The following is a 27,758-nucleotide window of genomic DNA, read 5'->3' on the forward strand; positions in this document are numbered from 1 at the left end:
ACCAGTTTTGACCGTTTTGCCCAGCTTAAAAAATAGATATAAAATCGAACTTTTGGTTGTTAATTAAGTTAATGGTCTTGTTAGTTTGCTTAAAGTTGTATTTTTAAGAAGAAGTTATAAAACTAGTTTCGGTTTGTAGGCGTGAATTTTTACTTGAAAATTATCAATAATAGTGAAAATATTTAATGTTTAACTTTCTCTTAAGATAGAGTGCCATAAATCTGTAGAAGAGCTCGATTTATATCGTAAGCAATCCAGTTGGTTTCCAGAAGATAGTCGCCTTCAGGAAAGGGTAAAACTTTCGAAAGCCTGTAGTTAATAAATTCGGCGCTTAATTTTTCGAAGATGATATCCGTCTAAAAGAAGTTTATGAAAAACATATAAAAAACCATAACACATAAACGTCTTCTTACAACAAAGGGGCAGGTGTGATTTATGTTTGTGTGGGTTGTCAAGAATCCGTAAAAAAAATTAGCTTGCGGGTTGGACGAGGGATTCGAAAGGAATCTGCAGGCATCCACAGTGATATTGAATAAAAAAGGTCTGTATCCATTAAAGCGTTTCTTCATTGCTATGTTTACCTAAAATAAAAAAAAGAATCAAACGAAATATCGTATGGTAAATATACTTATCATCGGCATAGGCTTACTTTCACTTTGGTCACAGGAGTCTTGAATAAATTTACTTTGATGGAAATGTACTTGTATGTCCTATTTACGGACTTTAGATAGCAATATTCAAAGTCATCAAATTGCTTATCCAAAGAAGTGCACTTTAAATTTGTAAATTCAAACTTTGACAAGATCTGCGAAGTTATAATAATGCGTAGTTTCAATTAGGGAATATTGGAAAACACTCACCTGATTGATTAATAATACAATAACAACAACCTGAAAAAATCTTTTCAAATTTTCGGACATAGTGGAAGCTTGAATACCTGGATGATACTAAAACCAAATAGTTTTACTAATCATGGGGTCATCCATATCTATAGATAATTAGTTTATATATAAATAAACTTAGTTAAATTGCTTCCAAATTTCACGGCATGAAGTCAAAAAGTAATTTTATCTAACTAATCGTAAAATAATATAAAATGGATTCCATTTATCTTTGAATTTTGGTTCCGCTTTAGCTGGCGAAGCTTTACAAATTATAAGCTATTTTTGACTCAATTCTCTATAAGGCATTGAAATTTGGTTATTATTTGGGTGGCTCCTTTAAAATGGAACTCGTCTCGAATTGTTGTACAATTTTAATTATAATTTTATAATATTTCCAAAGTGAATAGAAATTTACTAATTTAATACTAATTTCGTTGACGATGTAACGGGGTTACATACTAATTATTTCACATATCAGCTAAGTTATTTAAGCCCGAGGAGACAAAAATGGTATTAAATCGTTTTTGTGATCTAGGGGCTAAACTCTTTCAGTAATTACCCCCATCATTGTGGATTTTCAAAAAGTTGTTTTGTTAACTAGTGTTGTGCATTGGCAAAAGTTAGCACGGACACCGAACCTGGTGTGGATCTTTGCTAAAAGTGTGAAAAGATTTAAGTATTATACTTTTAGTATTTATTTCCACGCGCGTTATTATTCGGCCGGTAACTCTGCGACCACACTATTCGCAAAAACATTTTTTGAGACGACGGAAACCTTTTGAAATTTCCAGCAAAATAGGAAAATCACGCAGGATGGAGCGCAAAATGGCGCACAACTTGTCCCGCGGGGAGCAGCGCAGCAGTGATGTGGAACCGGGTCAGGTGAAGACCTTCGAGGAACTGCGTCTATCGCGAAACCTAATGAGGGGCTTGAAGCGCCACAATTTTGTGACGCCAACAAAGATTCAGGCGGCTGCCATTCCGATGGCACTGAGTAATATGGGTAAATATGAGAGAAAGTACGTGATTTCCAGGGGGTTTACCAATAATCGGTGCTACCACAATCCACAGATTTGCTGGTCCAGTCGAAGAGCGGAACTGGCAAGACGCTGATCTACGTTATAGCCGCCATGCAGGGCTATCATGAGAGAATGTCGCGTCCTCATGCCTTGATTGTGGTCCCAACTCGAGAGCTGGCCATCCAGGTGGAGGATACGTTCTTCTATCTCTGCGAGTTCTATAGGGACTTCAAGCCCTCGTCGTTTATCGGTGGCACTGATGTGGCCACAGATCGCCGGAGGATCAAGAAGAGTCGCATTATCATTGGAACCCCCGGACGTCTATTGCATCTCTATCAAAATCGTGTGCTGGATGTCTCCAAACTGGGGCTCCTCGTTCTCGACGAGGCCGATCAGTTGTATCAGACGAAGAGCCTGCAGGACACAGTCAGTCAAATCATAGAGGTTCTGCCCAAAAACCGTCAGATAATCGCCTGCAGTGCCACCTACGATCAGGATTTGGACGAGCGTCTGGCCAGGATCATGAACAAGCCAATGCTGATCTCGAATTCCGAAAGGGCCACGGTGCTTGTGGGCATCCGTCAGTTTGTCTACGAGCTGCCGCCGCAGAACAATAGTGCCGAGGAAATGCGCCTTAAACTGCAGATTTTATCCCAGATTTTCAACCAACTCCCCTACGAACAGGCCGTCCTCTTTGCCAGCTCGCAAATGCGAGCGGATTCGTACAAGAACTACCTGACAGCCAGCGGTGTGGAGTGCCATCTGATCTCGGGAGCCATGGAACAATCCGAGCGCTTGAATGTCTTCGAGGGCTATAGAAACTTCACCATGCGCACTCTGGTGGCCACCGATTTGATGGCACGCGGCGTGGATTCGCCGCATGCCAATCTGGTTATTAATCTCGATCCTCCCAGCGACCATGTGACCTATCTACATCGCATTGGCCGAGCTGGTAGATTTGGATCAAAAGGCATAGCCATCACTTTTATTGCCTCCCAAAAGGAGAGCCAGAAATTCAAGCAAATGTCCCAAAAGGTCGCCACGGCTTGGTCGGTTCTGGAGTTTCCCAAAGAACCCATGCCCAAGGATTTCAATTTCTGGGATTTCGACAAGTACAATTTTGGGTATTTCATCAAGGAGGACAATCCGCTACATGAAATGCCTGCGAAGCGCCCAAAAGATAATCCCAACAAGGAGGAATTGGGCAAAGATCTGGATAAATCTGATGTTACTTCAGAAAAAGTGCCAAAGGCCTTAGAAAATCTTCAAAAGGAAGAGGGTGATGTAAAGGAGATTATTGAATTGAAAACGAATGCGAAGACATCGCAGGTTGTTGCCAAAATTATACCAGAGGCCTTAGAAAACGTTAGAGATAGTAATCAAAAAAGTAAGTCAAACAAGGAAAAGCTGGACTTGGAAAACGTACCAAGTACCTCGCACAAAAATAAGAGTCCCAATATCAAGGATCTAAAACAAGTCGAGGAGGAAATTTTGAAGAAAGCTTGCTCCAAAGGATCGGAAAAATCCGTAAAAGGCAAAGATACTAGTAAAACCATAAGTCCATCCAAATTATTTGCAGATGCTTTATCGCAGATTGAGAAGCAAACAACAGAAAAAGTTGAAATGCCGCAAACGCCAATAATCAAGGTGAATGAATATTATATAGACAACTACATTGAAGAGGGCATTAAGCCAACAGACGACAAGGAGAATCAACCTGATAACGGAACGAGCTCTCAACTGCAGACGAAGAATATCCTAAACCCCGAGGAGATACTTTCCCCGGAACTGACTCCAACCCTGACGCAGGAACCATCGCCCACAACTGTGACGCCACCGGCACCGCCAGTCAACTCGATTAACAACAAGACCTACTGCCTGGCTGCTCCCACACAGACCAGCTCGATGACCATCCAAAATATGGTTATATCAAACACGGTGGACGATGCCAGCAGCATTAGTTCGGATAGCTTGGGATGTGGCTATCACAGTGACAAGTCCTACGACACCTTCTACACAACCAGTGATGAGGAGCTAATTTGGGAAAGATTGGAGACTAAGAAGAAGCGTCTGCTAAAGAGAAGCAAGATAAAACGTCGTCAGCTTCTGTACAAGAAACCACTTCCGGAACAAAATGTTAACTTGAAGGCCAAACGTAAATATAAACTAAAGGTGAGTAAAAAGTCAAACGAAAATCTCAATGAGTTACTGAAACCTTTTATTTTCCCTTACAGAAACCTGAGCAACACACCAATTTATCACTTTTGTCTGGTACGAATCTGAATCTTATGCTCAAGAAAGCCAAAAATCGCGAACGAATTTTGCAAATGCTATACGACTATAGCAAGAAATACAATATGGATAATGCAAAGGTGGCCATCTTGCTGGATAATTTCTATGACACCGTGCTCGAGCTGTACTATGATGATATTAAGGAGCAAAAGAAGCAAGTATTGGAGTCCCTTAAGGATGACTTGGTGTCCCTTGGACGTGGTCCCAGTCACGAGTCTTTGGTATCACAGAAACCGGGGACGCAGAACAAGCTGAGTGTTCATGTGACCCATAATATGGACATTCCACCTGTGCCACAAGCGGACAATGAAGACGGCTCCGAAAGCGAGTCCGAATCGGAGGACTACGACGATGGCGAAGAGGTCTATATTGACGATGAGGACGATTTGAGTGACGAACACAATTCCTCGAGTGGTTTTGTCGAGAGCAACGAGAGTGCTTCATCCGGGATTGATACCTCGGTTTACGAAACGGATTCAACAAGCACATCGAACGATGAATCACCATCCCTTCTCTCAGAGGTTGAATCTCGTAGTGACCACACTTATCAATTTGATTCCTCCGACGAAGAGGATGAATCCGGAGATGAGGAGGAGGTGGAAGAGGAGGAGGAAGCTCTAAGCAACGTCAGCTTGGCTGGATCAAGCTCTCTGGGATCTGCGGGAGTGCGAAGCGCCGTTGAGCCTTCGGTGGAGGACTCAGATGACGATTCGGATGGGGAGTCAGAAGATGATTCGGTCACTGTGACTGAGTTCAAACCCGTGCAGAGCGTCTCGAACAATGCCCAAACTCTTTGGCATCAGACTTTTAACATGCAGTATCAATTCATTGCATCCCATGTGGCCAACTACATGCGAAACTATAACTAAATTGCTATGGAAGCAAGACTAGTCGAAACTCAGGCATTATAAATATATCTAAACACTTTATTCACGAACAATACGGATCAGTTCCAAGAGGCTGTATCAGTCTCTCTCTCTTTTTACATCTTTATATCTTAGCCCGTTGAAACTTTTTTTTTCATTTGAATACTCAATATCAAAATAGTTGATACCATGTTATGGACTTTGGAAAACGCACGATGAATGTTTTGTATGCAAACAATAAATTGCAGACTTTGTTACCAAAAATAAATGAATTTAAACATGAAAACTTTGCTTATTTTCTTGCAGGTTGGAAACTTTAAACTTATCTTGTACGATATACAAAAATAATTGTTTTTATGTTTACTCAATCTGTAATAGCATCGAACAAATTAATCCGCAATGTGAAAGTTAAAGCCCTTTAATCACAAGCCATAATTTATCTGAGAGATGGGAAAACAAACATTTTCCTTGGTTTTGGCAAGGCGGATGAAGGTAAAGAAGCGGCGCCAACTGAGTGCCGGGACATAAATCATATAGTCAGTGGGATCGGCATCGACCATCGGGCAACAGGCATCATTGTTGCACGCCGCCGCTCACTTTGCATTGATTGCAACTGGCTTAAAAGGTGTTAACCCATTAATTAGCACTTGTCGAAAATCGTCCACTGGACATCGAAAGTCATTTTTAAATCACTGCAACAGATAAGAAAATTTTAGTTGAAATTGACTATTAATTGTAACTATCTTTTTACTTAACCAAAAAACGTTTTAGTTTAGAGTAACTAAAATTTTCATATTGAGTTAATATATATTTAATATAATAATTTATAGTTTATTTATTATTATTTATAGTATATGTTGAGTTTTGGTTTTTCAACTGCATATAAATTTAAAATTAATTTAAAATATTTGTTTTTGAAATACATTTTTAAATGGTTACCCATTAAATGTAGTATCTTAAGTAGACTCTTTAAGATATATATTAAGTAGACTCTTTAAGATATTATAAGGGGAAAACTTTATGTTTACCTAAAATGATAGTATACTAGCAGTATCAGTACTGATTTTAAATAACAGGCTGAAATTTAAGAAGGTATTATATATAAATATATATTTTTTTATTTATTTATATTTGCTTTTATTTTTTTGGGAGTGGTTTTTAATGGGTTAAGCCAAAGAGACGGTCCACAGGCGGCCAGCCGCGTCGGTGGCATAGTCAAAACATTCGCCCTGCGGTCGAGCACGCAAAAAGCCGGCATCTGGATGGGACTGCTGCTCAGTGGTCTCCGATCTCCAGTGCCCCAATCCCAGTCCCAATCCCCCGATCCACCGACCTCTGAAGGCCCCCCTTGCGATCCGAATCCAATAAGGAGCGTGAGAAAACGCGCCGCCGATCGCAAATGCAAAGCGAGTTGGAAGCGACAACATTTTATAGATCCTAGAGACATGGAGAGCTGCATTTTGTCGCTGCCGCAGTGGCAGCAAACTCAATTCGATTAGCGATAAATGCGAGATGCGAAAAATGCTCGGCCAGCTGTTGCAGGTGTTAAAGTCTTATAATGATGTTAACATTTTTATGGCCCACAACAAAATAAACTAAAAATTTGTTCGGCGCAATAATATTTTGCGGTTTCGCCGTCGTCCATATATGGGGGCACAGCCAATTGCCGCCGCTTTTTCGTATTTTGTATCTGGGGGTCAAGTGGAACGCTCCAGGGGCCAGGGCAAGTTGCAGATACAGATACATTCACACCGGGCCGCACCAAAATAATTAAAATTGCTGAACGTCGCAAAAACAATTATAGCCAAATTAATGGAAAATTAGCCAAAACATCAATATGATTTTCAAGTTTTTGTGAAAAATTGTTAGTTGAAACAAAAACAAGGTATAAATGATACTTTGGAAACTGTAAGATAGTAATGAGGAATAGGTATGATTTAACATTAAAAAAATTAAGTGTAAGTTTAAAAATAATTTGAGAACAAAAAGTCTAAACATTTTTTTGACATTTTCAAAGACAATTTTTAAATGTGGGAATTGTTAAAATTATAATTATTATTTTAAAATATTATTTATGTTTAAAATATTTGGTAGGCCGTAAACTAATTTTAAAATCCATATCCACAGCTTTAAAAAATAAAATTAAGAGGCAGACAGAGGAAGAAAAAAATCCATTAGTCTCCCAACTCCTAATTAGAATTTATTGCTTATGAAATTATGATAAATGAAGTGGAGATCTCAATTAAGATGGGCACCGCACTAATCAATTTAATTTAATACTAGCCCTTGGCTAACCTAAGATTTCAGCACTTAAAGATATACATGTTGCACCTCCTCCCCCATCTACCCCCTTTATCACCACTTTGTGGGAGTGGCCCAGCGCCGATTTATGTGACCGGGTGCCCGACGCCCGGCCACGCATTCATAAATAAAAGTCATCATTAATTAAATTTAGTATAAACAACATGGCATGCCTGCAATTATTCACTCACTCATTCACTCGCTCGTTGCTCTTTCGGCCCAAAACGCGACGACATGCCGAAAAGTAAAGAAATAAAATAAATAAAGCGTAAGAAGCCAAGAGAAAAAATAAATAAAATAAATAAGACGAAAAAGAAACGCTAGGAAAGCGCACGCAATACGCGCCAAGCAAACAAAACGAGAAAAAACCGTTGACAAAAATGATCTGTGGGCAATTATAATGAGTTATTTTGACACTTAGGGCCTGTGCAAATGCATAACTAAAATGCATAAACGTAATTTATGCAGTGCCCCACAGAACTGCTGTTTTATTGCATTTTAAATGTGATAAATAAACTTTTGCATATGTTTTCTTTTGGGTCACATAAATAGAGTCCTACGCAGGAAATATTTTCTCTGGCATTTTTCACTTAACTTCAGGTTGCATATGGCATGGAAAATTGCCCAGAATCCGTTTTTAATTGGTGAAAAATAGCAAAGATTTTCCACGCTCTCGGTGTCGGTGCTTTTTTTGCCCCAAAGGGTTTGCCAAGTAGCTACCTTGCCTGCCTTTTTGACCATAGCGAAGTCGCATTTTTTTTCCTTACCCGCGCAACTCGAGCGCGATTAACATCGACCCAAAGATTCGCAATGCCAATAAATTGTGCACATTATGGCGGGGTGAGCCGTCGGCCAAGAGGTTGGCCCCAAGTTGAAGGGATCAGGGGCCACTACTCCCATGCGATTTAAACTTTTACGAGGCACTGTTTGAAAAGCTGCTGTAGTAGAACTCAGGTTTAATTAATTACGTAACGTAAAATATAAATTAATATAATTAAAAACTCAATGTTTTAGGGCTAATGTAAACATATTTATAATAAAATAAAAATTAAACAAAAAAGTAATTCAAATATTTTAAAGGTGCGTCATTAGGGATATTTTATCGTTATAATCTAATATTTTATGTAAGTTACAAAATGTAAATAAATATATTCTTTTAGTTTTCCAGTTAAGTCCATATTTGTATTTTATCTAGTAAAAATACCAATGATTATTCTCTGACCCTCCGGTTTTTCCAGAATTCCTCTTACTTTGGGTCACCTTTCAAAGCCCAATCATAAACCTCTTTTAGAACGTCGGAAAGACCGTTGAAGTGCCTTTATGGTGGTGCCCAATTGGTAGCGAGACTTTTTGGCTTTTGTGGTTCCCAGGCGACTTGGAGCGAAACATGCGAGCTGCGGCTTTAATTGTTGCCGCTGCTGCCACTGCCGCCAAGTGGATTTTCTAATGCAATTTTCCAAAACAGCTTACGCAATGCCCGGCAACAGTAACAGTCACCACCAGTAGAAACTGCAACTGCAGCAGCAACAATGGCAACATGTTGCAATGGTCTGCCGCCTTGAACGTGTTGCGCGCATAATTACTAAACGCAGTCAGTCGGTGAGTAACTGCGGCTTTTTAATACCACCTTTACCCGCCTGCCCCCAAGTTCCGCAGCCTTTGCTGTGTGCCGATCTGAGCCATAGTCCCAGATCCAGTACCAGATTCAGAGTCTCAAGCCCCGGCAGTAATCATTCCGCACATACGCGCATATTTAGCATTTTTAAATTGTTGCATTTCGCGCATTTTTTATGACAAGAGCAAGACTTTGATGCTGACGGTTGGCCATCACACAGAAAACAATTTTCAAAAATTTTTATCTTTTCTTTCATATTCATTTTGAATATACAAATTTAAATTTTGAATAAATAAATACTTTGAAGTCCCTTTTTGTTCTTTTTCTGTTTATTCTAAATGTAGAAAACCACAGTAAAAATATAATAAAATTGACTTCTATTTTTAAGGTTCAAATAAAATGATCTACAATTTTTTAAAAGTTTTTTTTCGGTGCCTTACTAAGCCACAGTGAAATCACCATTACCAACCGCAGACAACTTTACTCCATCCAAGTTCTCCATCCAACCAGCCAGCTGCTGTCTTTTGGTCCATTCTGCCGCACACATATGGCCCATAATTAAAATACATATTGCAAATCACACTAAATAGTTGCTGTTGCTCAGGTATTTCGGCAGTGATTGTTGTGGGGATTCAAGGGGGAGTTAAATATACTGATACTGGAAAGGTGTACCCACAGGAATTTTAATGGGTTCTTCTGGAATTAATTGGTGATAAATATAAGCTCCAAAAGGCTGGGACATTTATGCCAAGGGCAAGGGAAATTATTACGAGGTTTATTTTAAATGATTTATTATAATTATATTTTCTTAAAATAATTTAATATTTGGATTAAATTTTTCAAGACTTTTTAATAAAAACAGGAAAAGCTTTGAATTTTAATTTACTTTTTTTTTCCAATTATACTATAATTCTTCTTATAATAAATATATTTTACATTTTATTTCGTATCATTAAAAGACACTAATTGGCCAATCTTTTAGGCCAATTAAGTAAATGATTCGAAGCATAACATTTGCTGTAAGCCAGCTTTTTATAGCACTATTCCTAATCAGCGGAAAAACTTGGGTAAATGAGAGAGTTACTGCACGAGCTAATAAAAGCTGGCTTTATCTTGGCTTTAGCTTTAGCTTTCTGTAGGATGAGGAATTAACATTTTAGAGACCCATAAAAATAAAATTACTTTAATTTAAGTGTTGTACAAACTCCATATAAAACAATTATTGAACTAGCCCACGTTATAGATATGCACCTCCATAAAACCAACTGCCCAGGGTAGATGTTGCTGTGCCGCAATTACTGTATTTGAAATAAAAAGAGTGCTAAATGTGTTTCGAGGTGCCTGAAGCGAAACGCATCGAAAATTGCCCAACAAGTGCCGTAGATTTCCTGTTAAACTGGTGATCAGCGATGACGGCAACAGGAAATGCACAATAATTGAATTTTGAATTTGGATTTGAAGTTGATTTTGAGCGGAAATTATAAATGATGTGCCATATATTATTGTTAAGATATAATGCTTGTATGCAAGTAATATTTTGCAATTTGCTGGGAAATATTTTTTTAGCCAATCTCTAGCCAGTTGAAAAGCTCTCTTGGCGGCTGCTTTCAAGGTTGCCTTTCCAATAAGAACGCCGGCTCTGAGCCAAATGCCCAATGATTGATTTATATTGTCAGCTGAACGAAGGAGGGGTTGGCAGGGGTTGTGGCGGGCGGTTTGGTCACATGTGTGAGCATAAATGTGCAATTTGCTAATTGTAACACATAACGGTCGGCCTCCCTCTCGGTATCTTTTCTACCACTTCTTGAACCGCCGACAATTGCGGGCAAAATAATATTTTTGCATTTTCTAAAACAGAAAAATAACTTAAAACAGGTATTCTACAAATCTATTTAATAGTTCTTTATTTTCCCATTTTTTGTTTCACTTTATATCATTTTAACAATGTTATAACATCCTATAGGATAAACAAACTTCCTTTGACTGCATAAGTCGATATTCCATTTATAAAAATTTTAAATTCTTTCTTTTAATTCTAATTGTTATAAAAAACAAAATCAACTAATTTAGATGCATACATACTTTAATCCTCAAAGTGTTAGGGAATGAAAAAGATAAATATTTTAATTATGAAAATAAAGAAAAAATGGTATTGCATGTTTGAGAAAAGAAATTACTATATTCTTTGGTATAATTTTGCCTTGAATTAATTTTGAATTTTTTTACCATCATACCTAAAATTGATAATAAATCTATTGTGACACCATTATTCTTTTGACCCCGTCTGTGCGACTTTCTGTCCCTTTCGTGCAAACGTGGCCTGGCCTTTTGATGCCCGCTCCAATCGCTAAGCGTTTTGTCATTGTTGTTGGCCGGTGGTGTTTGGCCTTCAGCAACATGTAGTTGCTGTTGGTGTTGTTACTATTGCTGTTAGCTGTTCTTTCGCTCGTTTTTCACATTGATGTTTCAAGGTTGCCCAATTAAAAGTGACATTTTGCAACATAATGCGACTGCACTTAACATGTTTTCTTGTTCTTACACAATCCAGTTGCCTGTTGTTGTCGTTGTCGTTGTTCGTTCGATTCCTCGATCTCTATTGCTATATTGCCGCGACTGCTAATTCACGCTTAAATTATATAATTGAAGTTGATTTTCCTGCACAAAAATGGCTCATTAAGTTGCAATTTACAATTCCATCCAAAGTACCAGAAATGTCTGACCCTGATTTTCGAAATATCACGATTTATTTCGCTAAGGAACTTCAACAGAACGTTGGTCTCTTGCTAACTCAATTAAAATTATAGTGGGTTCTTTTCAATGGCTGACATTTATAAAGAAATTATTCTTTATCTGTGCACCTCATTAAATCGGAAGCAATGGGCCATAAATTTCTTAAGACTGACCATAACTATGGGATAATGAAAATCATAAAATGCATTTTATTCAATATGGACCAATTACCAAGTTTATGATATAGAAAAATTATAAAAAAATTGTTTATGATCAATTAGTTTTTATCAAGCGCTTGAAGTATTTTTTTTACAAAAATCACCATTAGGACTTAAGATTAATTTGAATAAAAATATATTCTATTTTTTACATTTATTACTAAGGGGTGCTGTTTTTTTATAAACTATAATTTTCATGCTATAAAAGAGAAATTTACCACTGTACGACAAGATTTTAAGCTAAGCTCAGTCTTGGGAAAATCCCAATTTATTTCTGATACAATTTAGCTGCCGGCCAGAATTTGTCATTGGCAATTTTCCAGTGACCATCTCTGGCAGCGATAAACTGCCGGCGAATGACAACCCAGCATTTTGCAATTGGCCATTTTATGGGCTCGCTTTTGGACCGAAGTGTTGAATTCCAAATTACCCGTGCCAAAGCATCGAAGCTCTATAATCTGGTTACATATATCAATGTGAACCGTTGCGGCGGCGGCTACGTTGATTAAAAACGAATTAAAAATGCAAGCAAAAGAGCCCGGAGGGCTTTCAACGCTCGACGAGATCGCTGACCACCCATAAACTAAGCGAATTACTTGCGGCGCGTTAAATGGAAATCGAAGTGGGGCCTTCGCTCCCTGCCGCCTTTGCAATTACCCCCCCTCGGGGCGTCCAGTGGCGTCCCCCCCTTCTCGACACATTAAATACGCATTTGTTATGTGTCGCAAGTTGGAATGGATAACTTAACCGAGAGCTAAAAACGAACTGAGAGCAGGCGTAGCCTTGTCCATTATTCAATTGAGTAATTTTTTATTTAGTGGCTCTGGGTTGCTTTTTAGTTTTGGTACACTAAGGGAAAATTTAACTTTAAACAAAAATTAGAAGGGATATAAGGAGATAGTATCAGTACTTAAATCGTGGAAATCACAATATAACGAATAAATTTTCTTTTTTAAATTTAAACAAAATAATCTGAAATATAAAAAACAAAAGACTTAGACAACGAACTTGGTTGAAAGAAATGTATACTAATAAAAATAATTAGAAAATTACATTTAAGTCAACTCAAAGCATTTTTTTTAAATTAAGTCAAATTTTAAATCTAATATTTTAAGCGCCGTTTTCTTGCCCGCATGTTAAATTTAATGTGAGGATAAAATCTAAAAGCCTATGGGAACTCCGAGTTTAACGAGAAAACGGCCCTTAGTTCTTGAAATTAAAAATTATTACGATTGAATTATAAATGCTTTGAATAGAAAAATGACAGAATAGAAACCCTTATTTCCCAGTGTAGAATTTCTTTTTGGCCCCTGGCAATTGAACCGAAAATTCGTAATTGTGATTGTTGGCATTGCAAAATGTTGCTTTTTAAATGGCTCGCCGGTTGTTGGCCAAGAAGTCGAAGTCGGTCGCTTTGGCTCTTGGCTACCGTTGTGGCCCAATCTTGGCACGACCGATGTCCGAGATCTCCCTCTCTTGGAGTGACGCACACGACATGACCGACTGACGGACCACCAACGCCCCCTCAACCACCCCCAAATACCCCCAAAAGCCGACGAAACCCCAAAAAATTTCATTCTATTTGGCGCACGTGCCACACGAAGCAAATTGATTTTGCCAGTAGGTGGAAAATAAAATTAACTTTGCGGTTAGATATACTTTTTTTTTCTATTTTGTTGTCCCACTCGGGGCCAGTTAAATGACTTTTGGAAATTAGCTAGATTTTGAATTTGTATTTGATTTGCTAAGGCCTGGCGTGGGCCAACATCGATCCGTCTGTCCGGCTGGCTGTCTTTCTGGCCATTTCGACTGGTCAAGATCTCGGTTCGTACGGCTGTCAGTCACTGTGACTGTGACTGAAAATAAAAGAGTCGGTGACTGGGACTCGCTTACAAGGCGCCTGCGGTCATTTCTACCGCTTGATTTATGGCAAGAGATTGGCCGGCACACAGCACAGCACAGAAACTAGCCTCGGCAATTGTAGATACATTTTTCAAATGCATTTTTCCCCCAATAAATGTGTTTTCGTAAATATACTTTCTGGCTGTTTTTAATGAAAAATGTTTGGGGGATTTTTGTTTGATTTCCATTGCTTTTGGCTAATTCAATTTGCATTCGTAATTGGTTTTTTACATCAGGACTTTTAAAGCTCAGTCAAGATGATAAATCACTATAGCTTGTTTAATAAAAAATATATGATTGTTATAAATGTAAACAATTGTATTTTCGTTTACATTTATTGTTTCAGCTAATTGACTATATTTTAATTTGTTATGCATAGTGGATACAGTATTTAAAACCTCCATAAAAATTAAACAAAAATATGATACCAACAAACTTAATTAAACATAATTAATTGTTTTAAATTTTAAACCAAAAATAAACAAAATATTTGTAAATATGCCAAAGTAATAAACAAAAGATTTAGGCAAAGAACTTGTCTGAGAACCAAGAAAAGTCTTCCGTTTTTTCCCGTAATTGGTCGTTTGTCCATTGCAACGTTTTCGTGTCTCTACACAATTATCAATTACTCCAATCACTTTTATGTCACATGCAAATGCCACCGCCTGAAATAATAATAATAGTTACTAATAAATACCGTGCATAAAAGCTAACGTTGCGCCCACATTTGTTGCTGTTGTTTTTTGAGTGTTCAAGTGTTTGTGTTTGCCATCGGCCAATTGGCATTAATTAGCCAGCAATTTTCTGTTGGCGGCTTTTAATTTTGCCAAACGAAACTGCCAACTAACAACGTACCAGCAATCCAACAATGTAACAATCCAACTGCCAGGTTGCCACCCACCACAAATCTGAAGGGGAAGTGTTGAAAACAGAAACAAACAAATGCCACGCCAGCGATTTATTTCCCATATTGCAGCGAGATCAAAATTCTTAGCTCTGCATGATTTATCTCTAAAATATTTGAGTTGTTGCTAGAAAATTAATCAAACAATAAAATGTGCAATATATCAGAGTTTAGACACCTTTTGTTGATGAATTAATTGATAAATGTTTATTTAAATTATTTACTTATTTTTGTATTAACTGAATTTCCAATTTTATCAAGAATGTCCACGTATAAAAAAAGGCTAAACCAACTTTATATAAAACAATTATTTCTTTAAAAAATTAAAGTATAATTGAAGGACTTGGGCGCATAATCTTTTTTTTTTTAAATAAATAAACTATTCGAAAATTAAGTTAAGATAATTTACTGAAAGACGTCGCATTCCTGGTCGAAGGAAATGCACATTATTCTCTGGGGATTGGTTCTCTGCAGTTTCCCTTTTGTCTCCTCTAATGGGTCTAACAATTTTGGAATTATGCAGTTTCCTCTGCGCTTTGTTTGTACTTCTTTGTATTTCACTGGTCTGACAATACATAAATTTGTCTTTGAAGTGGGACCGACAAAAAAAAAATGATTGTTGTGCCAAGTGTTGCAGTTGGCAATGCAATTGTGTACTTCGTTTTTTTTTTAAGCCTTCTGTCACCGCTTGATTAGTTTTTAATTGTATGATTTATGGCATTCCACAAAAGCGCTTCGCGTTATGTTAATGTTAATTGAGAAATTAACATTTTATATATTTGCCCGCTCCTCGATCGCCAAGACAAGTTGTCAGATCGTTAATGCTCATCAATCGTTTGGGCATTTGATAATTTGCTGATTTATTAGCCAGCCGCAAAAGCACGAAGCGACATTTTGCTTTTAGTCAATATTAGCATAAGACGGAATTTATTTCTTATCTCCATTGCGGGCCCCCTTTGGCGATTCGTTGCAGCATTTTTTGGCATTTGGCGCAAAGATTTTTCTCACAACGCCCACCGCCAGCAGAGTGGAGCTCATAAGCCAGATCTTTTTCTTCTCATTTTTTTTTGCGCCGCGGAGTGGAGTGCCACAAAAAGGCCACAAAATGCTCAGCCGGCCTCTGACTTTCGGTAATTTGAAAATTAATAAAGTCGTTTGTTATGCAAAGTGGCAAGCGGGTGGCGGATGTGGGCGGAGGTGCGGGCTTGGCCGGCTTGCCAGCTGTTTTGTTATTTGTTTGTTGTTTGCTGTTCGTCGTTTGCTGTCTGCGGTGTGAATTGGCCCAGCAAAATGTGGGCCACACGGCATCTACAAAGTTGCGGCACTCACGCATGGCCCGCTGGTTTCCGATTTGGTAAATCAAAATCCAAAATATCGAAAAGGGAAATGCATAAATAATACGTTGAAGGCTGTGACTTTATGGGGGCTGTATTGCGTGGCTTATGTATAATGGGAAAATAGGGATTAGGTTATAGTATTTGCATTTCTTACACTTATTTTTATAAATATTGTGAGTGTTTATGTTTAACCATTTAATACAAATAGTTATGTATAAATATATGAAATGTATTTGTAACTATCAAGTGCTAAAAATAAAATTAAATATATATGTAAAAAATTAATTATGCTGAATGGCTTGAAAAAGATAAACTTTAAACTCTTTATTATTTAAATATATTTTAAACAAAAATAAACACAAATTGAAGGGAAACCTTAAGTTAGAACTTTCATATATATGTCAAAAAAGGTTCCTAATATTTTTAAAAATTTAAGACCATTTAAAAAATTTGTATTGTGCTTTTAAAAAATGAACATAAATCCTTATTTTTTAAAGATATTTTAAACCAAATATAAAAACAATTTAAATTTAAACCTATTATTTTATAAACTTAAGATCTTATTCCTCAACTGTTTCGAAAAAAACGTTTAGTTATAATTTACCTGAGATTGTAAAAATCAAGTTGAACTGAAAACTCTAAATACATACATATTTTTTATAACCTTTTGATCTTAAAACGAAATACCCAATGACTAAATTAAGATTCACCTTAAAATATATTCTTCTAAGTTGCAATTAGTTCCCCTTATTAGAGTCCTTCTCCATCTGCACACACCAATCTTAATAAGGCAGCTCCGAAATGCCAGAGCAAACAAAAGGTGTCTCTGTCAGTGTTTCGTTTTTTTTGTTGTTTGGCCCCCAGCTTGGAGCTACTGCTACTACTACTAAACTACCGAAACTTCGGCATCAACTACGGCATCTGAAAAAATGAAAAAAATGAAAAAAGGCAGCAACAATGGCAGTGGCTACTAGCCAGCTTGTTTGGCTACACCTTTCCCCATTAGCCCGCTTAGGGAGCCAACTGGGTCAAAGTGGCACGGACCCAAACCCCACTGCGATCATTAGGCGAGCAGTGGAAAATACAGAAAATAAAATACAAAGTACGAAAAAATGTTGGAAACCATGACAATCTTCAGCCCACAGGCCAAAACGTTGACAACCAAGTGCAGGCAAATGTATCATAAATTTTCATATAATTTTCCAGCCGTGTCTTTCCGAGCAGGAGAAACCGCAGCATAGTTGGGGTTTTGGGTTTTCGGTTTTTTTTTTGTTGGACTTTTGAGAGTCTTTTGAGTCTGTGAGGCAATGCAAGTGCCGCCAAACACTTGCAGCTGCAAACAAAAGCAACAGCAACAATGATCACTTGTAGTTAATTTTTCACAAGTGACTGCAAGTTTTGTGCAATATTGCGAAGCGGGTTTTCTGCTGTTTGATTTTTCTTTTTACGATTTTCGGGGGGTTTTCATAGCCTGACCTGTCGCGACCGTTGCCAGGTGCAAGCTGGAAAATGCCTTGAGTCTTTGACTTTTCTCGCTGTTTTATGATTTTTTCTTATTTTTTTTGTATTTTTTTCTATTTGTGTGTGCTTTTCTGGGCTTTCGGCAGTCACATAAGTTTCTGCAGCTGAGACGATAATTAATTCGGAGCACACTCATATATATATGTATATCCGATCCGGTTCAATTATGTCTCGGCCGACCAAGGAATTTTATTGCGGTGGTCTGAGATTTTTTGGCAAATTGGAGCAGTTCCATTTCCATGAAGGCAGCTGTGCCGGTCAGTAAAAAATATACAAAAAAAAACTAGATCCAACACTGACATGCCAATGCCGCACAAAAATTCTCAGGCTTGTTAATTGCCGTTGTCAGCTTGCGGGCTATTTATAAATTTTACAACAAAATAAATGCTGCCAATGTAAATGGAGTTGCATATTTGTGGTTAACATTTAGATTAATGCAATGGGAAAAGGAACAAGAAATTCATTAGTGAGGAACAGCTGCAGGTAAATATTCAATAAAACATGCATTTAAAGGTACATTTTTTTATAATAAAAATGTAAATATAAATATTAATAATAATAATATATTTTTAAGTTTACAATCAAACTACTTATTTATTTTAGTAATAAAACATTTATCATTTATATCAATTCCTCTTTAAAATTCAAATAAAAATATAAAATGTATTATCCATTAAGTTCCCACGCCTTTACCTCCAAGTGTATTAACTTATCAATGAATAAACTCTTCCTGGGCAAGACAGTGCTCAATGGCATTATGCAAGAAAACACTTTACAATCGGAAAATGTCACCATTTAATTACGCACACAAAACAGTTTAAAGTTGCAACTTGCAACTTGCAGCAGCCGTCAACTGACAGTGACAACGGCAACAGCAACTGCATTGCACAAATCTCGTCAGAAATTAACATAAATCCAATCACAAAAGCCCGCGCAAGTTGCCAGTCGTTTTGGGAGCCGTAGGACGGCGATCGTTTAGGCCAGCTCAAGCAGCCAGGAGAGAAAAAGTGGGGATCGTTTCGGTTAGGATTGGTTGGGTTTTTTTTTTCGGTTTCGGATCGAAACGAAACGAAACGGAACGGATCGGATCTGTCTGCCTGTCCGCCTTGGTCTCTGAATCTGAATCTCGAACGGCATATGTCGCTGTGTGTTGGCCGTCATGTTGCGCCTGCGCCTGCAACTGCATCTGCATCTGAATGCGAGTCCCATACCCATACCCGTAGTCAGTCTCCAGTCTGCCCACGCGACTAATCGCGCAACTGTGCAACGCCAACTGCTGTTACGTCTGTTTCTGTTTTTGTTGCGTTGTCTTGTCTCTTGGCTGCCGTTTTTTTCCTACGTGTTTTGATTGCTTTTCTATGCGAAATGATGGCCAGGGTAGCGATTCGTGTATGGGAAAAAGTCAAGGGGATTTTATTACATTAATTGGGAATCAAAAAACTATATGAAATTAATGTTTTTAAAATTTTTTTCTTTTGATAAAATGAATAAATAAAATTTATTTAATTTAAAAAATATTTGTTATAATTTTTATTTCTATGCCAACAAAATCTAAGGTATCCCCAAGTCAAGAAACTCTCTGTAGATCTGTCCTACTCCGTTTCTTGATCTGCCTACGGCGCCCTCACATGCCATCCAGCTGCCCGGTTTTTCTTTTAAATATTTTGGCATCTCTCTCTCTGGATGTGCTTTGCATGTTGGCTAACTGCCTGCCCCGCATAACCCACTCAAGACCCCTCACGACCCCCCAAACCCTCAAACTTTCGGATCTGGAGACACTTTGCGTTCCTTTTATTTTTATTGCTGATTGTTGGAAATTGTCATTTTTGGGCTGCACGGGTGCGGGATTGGCCACTCACGCCACATAAATGTTGCATTCAAGCCAACTGAAAAACAATTCAATTATCAGAAAATGCAAATGCCAAATGGTGTCTCGAAGGAATGCCCCGTAACCTGTTGGCAAAAAGGGAAGGGGTCGTCTACTGCACAAGGAAAATAAAGGAAACGAAATTAATTTTTCTTTGGAAGTAACAGAACAAAAGTCCAAAAAATAATACAAAAAATATTTTAATTTATATTTAAATAATTTGTTCAGTTTTATCACAAAACTAAAAAAAATAAAATTATTGGCATGTCTGAAATATCCTACATTATAATACACATTACTGATTTTTACGTTCTTCTTATTTAAAATAATAAAACAATAAATCTTGATTTTAAATTTATCGAACAATAATTTTATAACTTACAAAACATTATTTTGATATTACATTACATTATTGTAATTTATTATAATTGTTTTTGTTTTTTAAATTAAAATTTGAGATTATTAAATATTTTCAGCATAAAAGCTATTTCTAGCTATTTATTTTAAAATAAGAAATACACATCTTTTAGGGCCATTTTTCCCTCTGTGCGCTAGAGAATTGCACTCGTGACATATTCGGCCGTGTATCTTGATTTCATTTTTCAATTTCCACAACAAGCTGAAAACCCGAAGGAGGAGCAGAAGCTGCAAACGCAAATTATATGGCGATCTTGTGAGCTGCAACTTGTTGACAAGGCGCGCCAGAAACAACAGCGTTTCCGTTTCACAATTAACGTTCTACGTGACAAGTGACACCAATTTTACCACCTTTAGTTGTGCAGTGCAGCCCGGCTTTTGTTTTTGTTTTTTGTATCTGTTTCTGTTATGTTCCATGTTGTTTTTATGGGGACCACCATCAGGGCCGAAGTTAGAGCGTGCTGCAGATGCACGTTCCGCGATTGTATGCGCAGTTTTGTTTTGGGTTAATGGAGATGATTTGTTGCCCTATTCTAATGCTTCCACCCCCTCCCTGCTCCCCTTATTTCACCATATTGCATGGGTAACAGAAGTGTTGAAGGTGCCATGCAGGCAAAGGCATTCTCCAGTGCACAAAGTTAAAAATAAACTAAATGACAGAAAAATTCCTTGAGTATAAAAGTAAACAATTTATTTTTATTTATTTATTTTAAACATTTCGTTCTAAATATCCAAGTACAACTTAATAATTATTATTTTTGGTAAAAATAAGTTAAAGGAATGTGACAAAAAAAAATGCTATAAATATATAATGATAAGGTTAATAAAACTATTCAATATTTTAAGATATTATTTTCCCCTGCAAATACAATAATTTCAATATTTTTAGGAAGCCTTAACCAGAATAGGGGAAAAACAACCCAGATATTAGATCAAAATGTTTGTTACAAAGAATATGAAAAATCTAATCTTCATTTCCCGCAAGTCTGCATACCAGAAGATCATATAATTCCTCTTTTCTCCATGTGGGACTGAGAGTTATGAAATTGACAAATAGCCGCAGCAGCCGCTTGACCTTTTGGCTGCTACATGCCACATGTTGCACGCTGACTGCTGCAAGTTGCTTTTTGCTGACCCTGACGCCGCCTAACCAAGTTGGTTTCACTTCTCTTCGAATCGTCTTTTATTTTTACTGCCTTTTTTGTGGGGGGTCAGTGTGTGGGTCGTGGGGCTGACAATGAGCTGAGTTATGGCCGTGCAGATGGAAATTGTTTTTCCAGCGTGGCGAGAAGTCAGGTTGCACATGTGGGCCATAATCGTAACCGCCATGGCCATAGCCACCATATCCACCATGACCACCGTATGTGGCAAGCCATTTTCCACGGAAAAGGAGTTCACAAAGTTCACCTACCGAAGAGATGACTGCTGGCAATGTGAGAGAATGTTTCAATTAGTTAATGTCCACTGGAGGCGGTGGGTAAATTATGTGAATATCCTATCGATACATGTGATTTATTTCTCACACTTCTTGGCACCTGTTTTCACATTTATCGTTTCGTTTAATCAAATAACAAATCAGTCAACAAAAATCGACCAGCAAACATTTGTCAGGAAAAATCTGTTGACGCAAATCTCAAAATGTGGTGTGAAAAATAAAGTTGAGTCGGTGAGGCGATAAAAAACTAAAGATATAAATGGCGCAAATTCACACATTCGACAGGAGCAACATAAACTGAAATTGCAACGACGACGGAATAAAAAAAAGGAGGAAAATGTATTTTAAAAAGGTGTGACAGAAAGTACACGGATTTGAATAGACTTGTAAAGGAAAACTCGTAGAGCTTTAAATGTCGATATCAAATCAATTCAAAAATTTAATTAAAAATACAAGGCGGTTAAAAAAATGTATTTGAGATTTACTATAAAAGCTTAACAAAATGGTACGAGCAAATTTACATCAACGGGAGAAAAACATATACGAGTACAATAAATTCGACCTACATAAAATTAGCTTCCAGTCTTTTATCTGTAATTAAAGCGGAAAATCGGGAAACTTGGCTGCATAAAAATCAGCATAAAAGTAAACAAAAGCAGCACCAACATGGTAGAATTAATTGCGACAACATAAACACTGCACCAGATCAGTGTCAAATCAAAACAATTTTCACCGATCCGATCGCGTTCGAGGTGTTTTCCCAGCTTTCATTTTTTTTTCTTCTTTCAAACACGAATATCAGCTGGGACATCAGCAACACATCGACAACATCAGCGATTTAGATGCTTAATTTATGCCGTGACTATGCCGAGGCATTTGCATAGCGTTGATTACAAAATGCCAATCTCGAAAGCCCCTCCCCGATTTTTCCTTTGGACTGGGTGGCAAACATGTCGCCTCTCGAGTCGGCCACACTCGAGTGTTGGAGAAAAACGCTTTTTGACAGGCGGAAATCGTTGCTATTGCCGCCGTTGTTGCTGTTTGTTATGGCAAATTCAATCAGCCAAGAGTGCAAGCAGGTCAAATGCCACTAATGAGTTGCCCCACACGCAGCCAAGAGGCAACAGATGGGGCAGAAACGATGCGACCAAAGCCGAGCCCACTCTACACCTGGGAAAAAATCTAGGAAGTCTTTTGAAATTAACTACATAGAAGGAAATATATTTTTTAGAATTTTTCTGTTTTTTTTTTATATTCTAAAATAAATATTTGGTTAAACCTCATTTCAAAGTTGAAGACAACCATTTTAAGCACGAAATCACATAAAAAAAACTATTATTTTTAACATTATTTTAATGTACATTGAAAAGTTATTGCAAGCACTTAATAATAATTAAAAACTTGTTTAAATATTGTTGTAAAATTTTTGATTACCTATAATCAAAGCGGAACTAATCGACTGTTATAAATGGCAATTCAAAATAATTTAAATTGTATTTCTAAAGTTCTTGAAAATATGTTTTGAAAAGTACAAAAAAATGAACAAAAATTTATTTAAAATATGTTTTTTAACTCTTCGATTGGAATTATTTCTTTACCAGCTTCTATGAATGAGAATTCACTTAGCAAATGAGACACCTATTTATTCGCAGTGCAGATGCATCAACACTCAAGGCTATTTTATCAATGCGTCGATGTTGTTGCTGCTTGCGGTAATTGCAGCATCATCTTGAAACTTATTACATGCCAAGTCAGCGGCAGCAACAACAATGATAAAGCCGTTGCTGATGACAATCGTATAGACCTGGAGACACGGACATGGCCTGGGATTCGACTTGATCGTTTTTTCTTGGCCGCGCCGCCGATGAGTTGAAAAGTGCAGCGGCCAACTAGCAACATCAGCAGCAGCAACACTAGCAACTTAGTGCAGCTGCTTAGATTTATTGGTCTTAAGTAGCAGCAAAATGCGTCTTTTGTCGTAGTTAAAGTTTATTGGCCACATTACCCCCTTGCAACAATCTGCCAATCCCCCATGAAAACCCCTCCTCCCCTCCGACCGACCGTTCTGATATTTCTGCTGAGTTGTGCCGCAGATAAGCATCGTTCATTTGAGTACGAGCTAGGCTTATTTATGCCAGATACGGCAGCAACGATGACGACAACATAAGCGTTTATTACAGTGCATTAAAATATCAGATAATCGGCAATTATTGCACAGGGAAACACACAAGGATCTTTTAGCAGAGTAGCGAATCAGGTGCAACAATAAAGGTGATTTTGATAAATGCAGATTAAAAGGAAGGCCACAATCTTTTAAATGAATATGTATATTTTCTAAAAATATAGATATATATTTTTGTCTATTTATAGTTTAAGTAGTAAATATTTTATATTTCAATTCGAAAATTTTTTAATTAAAATAAACCTCTTTAAAATAATTGTTATTTTTTTTATTTATTTGTAAGATTTTCTTTTTTTTAATATATAATTTAGATCAATTTAGATAAATATTACTTGAAATTGTCAAGTTACGCTTAAAAAGGCAAAATCCGCTTAAAATATTTTTCAATAAATAATCGTAGGTCAAGCAATTCGTTGCCACATGTGATATTTATGTTGAAGGAAACCCAGATTTGGTTAACCTTATTGAACGACTAAATGTCAATAGAAACATCATCTTTAAAACTTAATCATATGCTGTTCATGCTATATGCCCAAACAAATTACCAAATACTAAATTTGCGATTTCAATTTGGGTCGCTACTTTTCGTGACGCCAAAAACATTGCTCCAAATTTTCCAAACCGAATAATATAATACAATCAGAAAATGTTTCCATTTTGTAGATGACCTTTAGCGACAAATGCATTTAAATAAATATGCCATAATTTATGCATAGCGCAACCAAGAAAAAAAATCCAAATATTTGGTATAATCAAATAAGCTAGAAAAACCATAGAGCTGGGGGCTAAAAGCCACTGTTGTTGTCATAAGCTATGAAAATAAACTACATTTACCACAGAAGCCGAACGAATGACAAGCCACCTAACCCCTCGAAACTTATTCGGCAGCCTCGACTCAATCGTCAACTCATTGAGATATTGATCTACACCCCCTCCTCGATCCCCGAGTCCCCCGAATTTCGATATTTTTTTGGCCAAGACAGACTTGGAGTCTGATCTTCCAGCCGCCGGGCCGATACTGAACTATTGTTATTTCACGAACTGTGACACGTTGCCTTTTTTTGATGTTTGCCATAAGTTTTTGCTTGGTTTATTTTCTCCTTGTTTGCTTGTTTTTTTTTTTTGGATTTGGTTTTTGTTTTTTCTTTTTGCTATTATTTATTTCTTGATTGTACAATGAGTAAATAAATTCAGTGCTACTGTACCCACCCTCGACCTTTTGTGGCAGTAGCTCTGGCTAAATGTTTGTGCTGCGATTTATCATTATCGTGACTTGTGATCTCCGTTTCGTTTAAACCTTTTTTGGCTGGCCATTGTTGTCTTGGGGGTATTTAAAGTTGTGTTTTAATTTTTTTTCCTCCTTTTTCTGTATTTTGTGAGTTAAATTAACATGTTTTTTGCTTTGAGTGACATTTGTAGGTGTACAATGTGGCACAAATGAAGTGAAGTGTGCAACAAATATGGTCTGGGCGATTGTCTCCGATTGGATCAGTTGTCGGCGGGGTCAAAAGGTGACGTAAGTGAGCGCGGTATGGGAAAGTCCTCGTTTTCAAGAGGGGGGTTTTCCTCGATCTGTTGTCAATCCGTTACCAACGCCCACACAATTCGTCACCCAATTCAAAGCGAAAAAAATCGGCATGACCATAACATTAAAATAACAATCGTCTACCACTTACTTATCCCTCCACTTCTGGGAACGCCTCCTCCAATCTCCAGCCAACGATCTGTTTAAAGTCTAAGTATGCCCCCTGGCGACACTTGAGTTATTCGACCCCCTCTCAACTCAACTCGAAAATCCGTAAAATCAATTTGCCAAAACATCTACAACTTTATCAGAGGGGCCAGCGAGGGGTTAAAGTGCTAGGGATGAGCTCGTGATTGAATTTACTGTCGGGTCAATCACGAATTACTTTGCTCTCATTTCCATTTCCTTAATTTAAATTTTACTTATTTTTATTATTTTTTTTAGTATTTATTATAAAAATATTTTTTGTGTCACGGCAAGATAATCTTTTCTAGTGCCGAGTTGGCCCAGACAACTCCATCTGCTTGGCATCAATCTTAGAGTGCATTTCATAGCCTCAAGAAATACCCCCTACCACCCTCAAAAAAAGCCAAAAAAACACTTAAATTTCTGTTATCGCTTGGGCCATATCAATTGACTTTTCGGGCCAAACATAAATTACAATCCTCGATGAAGAAAAGAGTGCCAAATATAATAATTCAGTTTGGGGCGAGTGGAGAACTGCAATTTTCGCATCAAACGCTTTCAACTAATGTCAGAGATTAGGCAAATGGGTGGGCCGAAAAAGCGAAAGAGCTGAAAAAGTTGAAAAGCCAGGCGATATTGTTGCGATTGCACTTGTTATGTGTACTTGTGGGTCAGTGGTCAGTCGGCAAATGGTTTCATTGCCGTAGCGAGGGGTTAATCAAAAATTGCTGACCCCCAAGGAGCACCTTATACTATAGTATAGTATCTATATATCAGCCACGCATGCCACCAACTTAATTGGCCATCATAAGAGTGGCCGAAAATACAACTTATTGGAAGAGAAAATTGCTTAATCAAGGCGTTGGCTATGCCGATCCAAAGTTAATGGGCTATAAACACAGCCGGAGTCAAGCGATTGCCTGCCTAATTTGTCGCTTGCCAGGCCAATCAGGCGCAACAAGTGCAACATAGTTAGGGCACTTGGAGAAAAAGTACTAGAAATGAACAAACGAATTTTCTGGCCAACAAATTTTGAGTAAGTAAAACAAAATTAAAGAATTAAACCTTTTCTAGCCATAAAATGTATTCTAATTTATCATTTAATAAATAATTTACTGACAATTAAATACAATTTGTAACTTAATGATCTTGATAATGCTTTGAACTAAATTTTGAACTTTTTTAAAATAAAAAGTAGTAGTACAGTAAAAATAAATTATTTTCCTAATAATAAACTCATTAAAACAAACAATTAAACGAAAGTTATTTTTTTCTAACAATTCTTAAGATATTAATTGTAAATTATTTCCTAAATAATTAACTCAAATTAAAATAAAGTTATTGCCTTTCTAAATTTCATGAGGTTTAAAATTATTTTGGTTAAAAAATAAAAATGTATAAGTTCAAAAATATGATCATACATTTTCCAAGTGCAAATGTGTGCAGTTGCTTGTGTTGTTTACTGTCAAATACTGACATTTGCAACGGTCGCTCCAACAGTGCTGCCATTTTGTCCTTTTTCCGGACAGATCTATTCTTAACGGCTTTATACGGAAAAAATTTCAAACATCACCTATCCGGAAATCGGAAATCAAAGAGACGTAAAGCAGTCGATGGATTTTCTTTATAGTACGATTTTTTCTGTAGAAAAAAGAAGAGGAAAACATTTTAAAATTACCTTAATTTTTATTCTCTCCTTTTTTTCAGAAAAAATTTCAGATTTGAACGACTCATATTGGGGTTTAACGCATGTATTGAATTTTTTTGTATTACCAATGAAGTTACTTGAAATGCTTTTATTATTTTAATAATTTTAGACTCTTACGTATACGCACAAAAATTTACCATGGTAAAATGAATAAACGAAGAAGGTTGTGAGTCGGGCGCAGAAGAACATTACATAATTGAACTTAATATAAAATACATTTAAATTAAGTAACTATATAACCCATTGGTAATGGCGGAAACCTAGAAAAGCATATACTTTTGTACTTTTTTCCCTGTTTTTTTGGCTTATCTTTCCTGTTTTTCAAGCTGAGTGATGGCAGCACTGCGCTTCAATATGTTTGACATTCATTTGGCGATTTCAGCCGCTGTTGCCCAGGTGCCTGACATTTTTCGTTTGCATAACACGGCCGAAACATTGGCAACTGCAACGGGCAGTGAAAAATACATCACCTGATTGCACTTGTTGCCAATCGATAGAGGCAACAAGAGCGAGTTTGCAAACGGCATGCAAATGTCGCTGGTAACATGATGCGGCAACAGTAACGTGCAACAGGTTACGGTAAAACCTCTGTAGTACAAAGAAAAAAAAACACGAAAAAAGAATATTTCTGTACTTACACTTTAGTTTAGCAATAAAACTAGTTTGATTTATGGAGACCCAAGAACTTGATGATATGATATTATGATATTTATGATCACTTTAAAATGCATAATAAATATTTTATAACCAAATAATCATAAAAAAATATTTTAATGTTAGGAAAGATTGACTGTATATTGGCTATAAGAAAGTTATTTACTTAAATGGGATTGTTTGCGCCTCAAAAAG

General features: G+C 37.1%; 2 protein-coding genes across 2 annotated transcripts; one reads left to right on the forward strand and one right to left on the reverse strand.

Moving 5' to 3' along the window:
* Positions 1-158: 158 nt before the first annotated feature.
* LOC108062225 (uncharacterized) lies at positions 159-835 on the reverse strand (the record flags this gene model as incomplete). Its single annotated transcript, XM_017148810.3, has 3 exons — positions 159-356; positions 414-581; positions 650-835. Coding segments are annotated over 3 exons (510 nt in total), but the record flags the coding sequence as incomplete, so codon positions are not given.
* A 773-nt stretch (positions 836-1,608) lies between these two features.
* Gem3 (Gemin 3) lies at positions 1,609-5,343 on the forward strand. Its single transcript, XM_070214925.1, has 3 exons — positions 1,609-1,887; positions 1,956-4,075; positions 4,138-5,343. The coding sequence occupies exons 1-3, from the start codon at positions 1,698-1,700 to the stop codon at positions 5,062-5,064; spliced, it is 3,237 nt and encodes a 1,078-aa protein (XP_070071026.1). The 5' UTR covers positions 1,609-1,697; the 3' UTR covers positions 5,065-5,343.
* The last annotated feature ends 22,415 nt before the right edge of the window (positions 5,344-27,758 follow it).

Source organism: Drosophila takahashii, chromosome 3L, assembly GCF_030179915.1.
Source record: "Drosophila takahashii strain IR98-3 E-12201 chromosome 3L, DtakHiC1v2, whole genome shotgun sequence".
NCBI classification, from domain to species: Eukaryota; Metazoa; Arthropoda; class Insecta; order Diptera; family Drosophilidae; genus Drosophila; species Drosophila takahashii.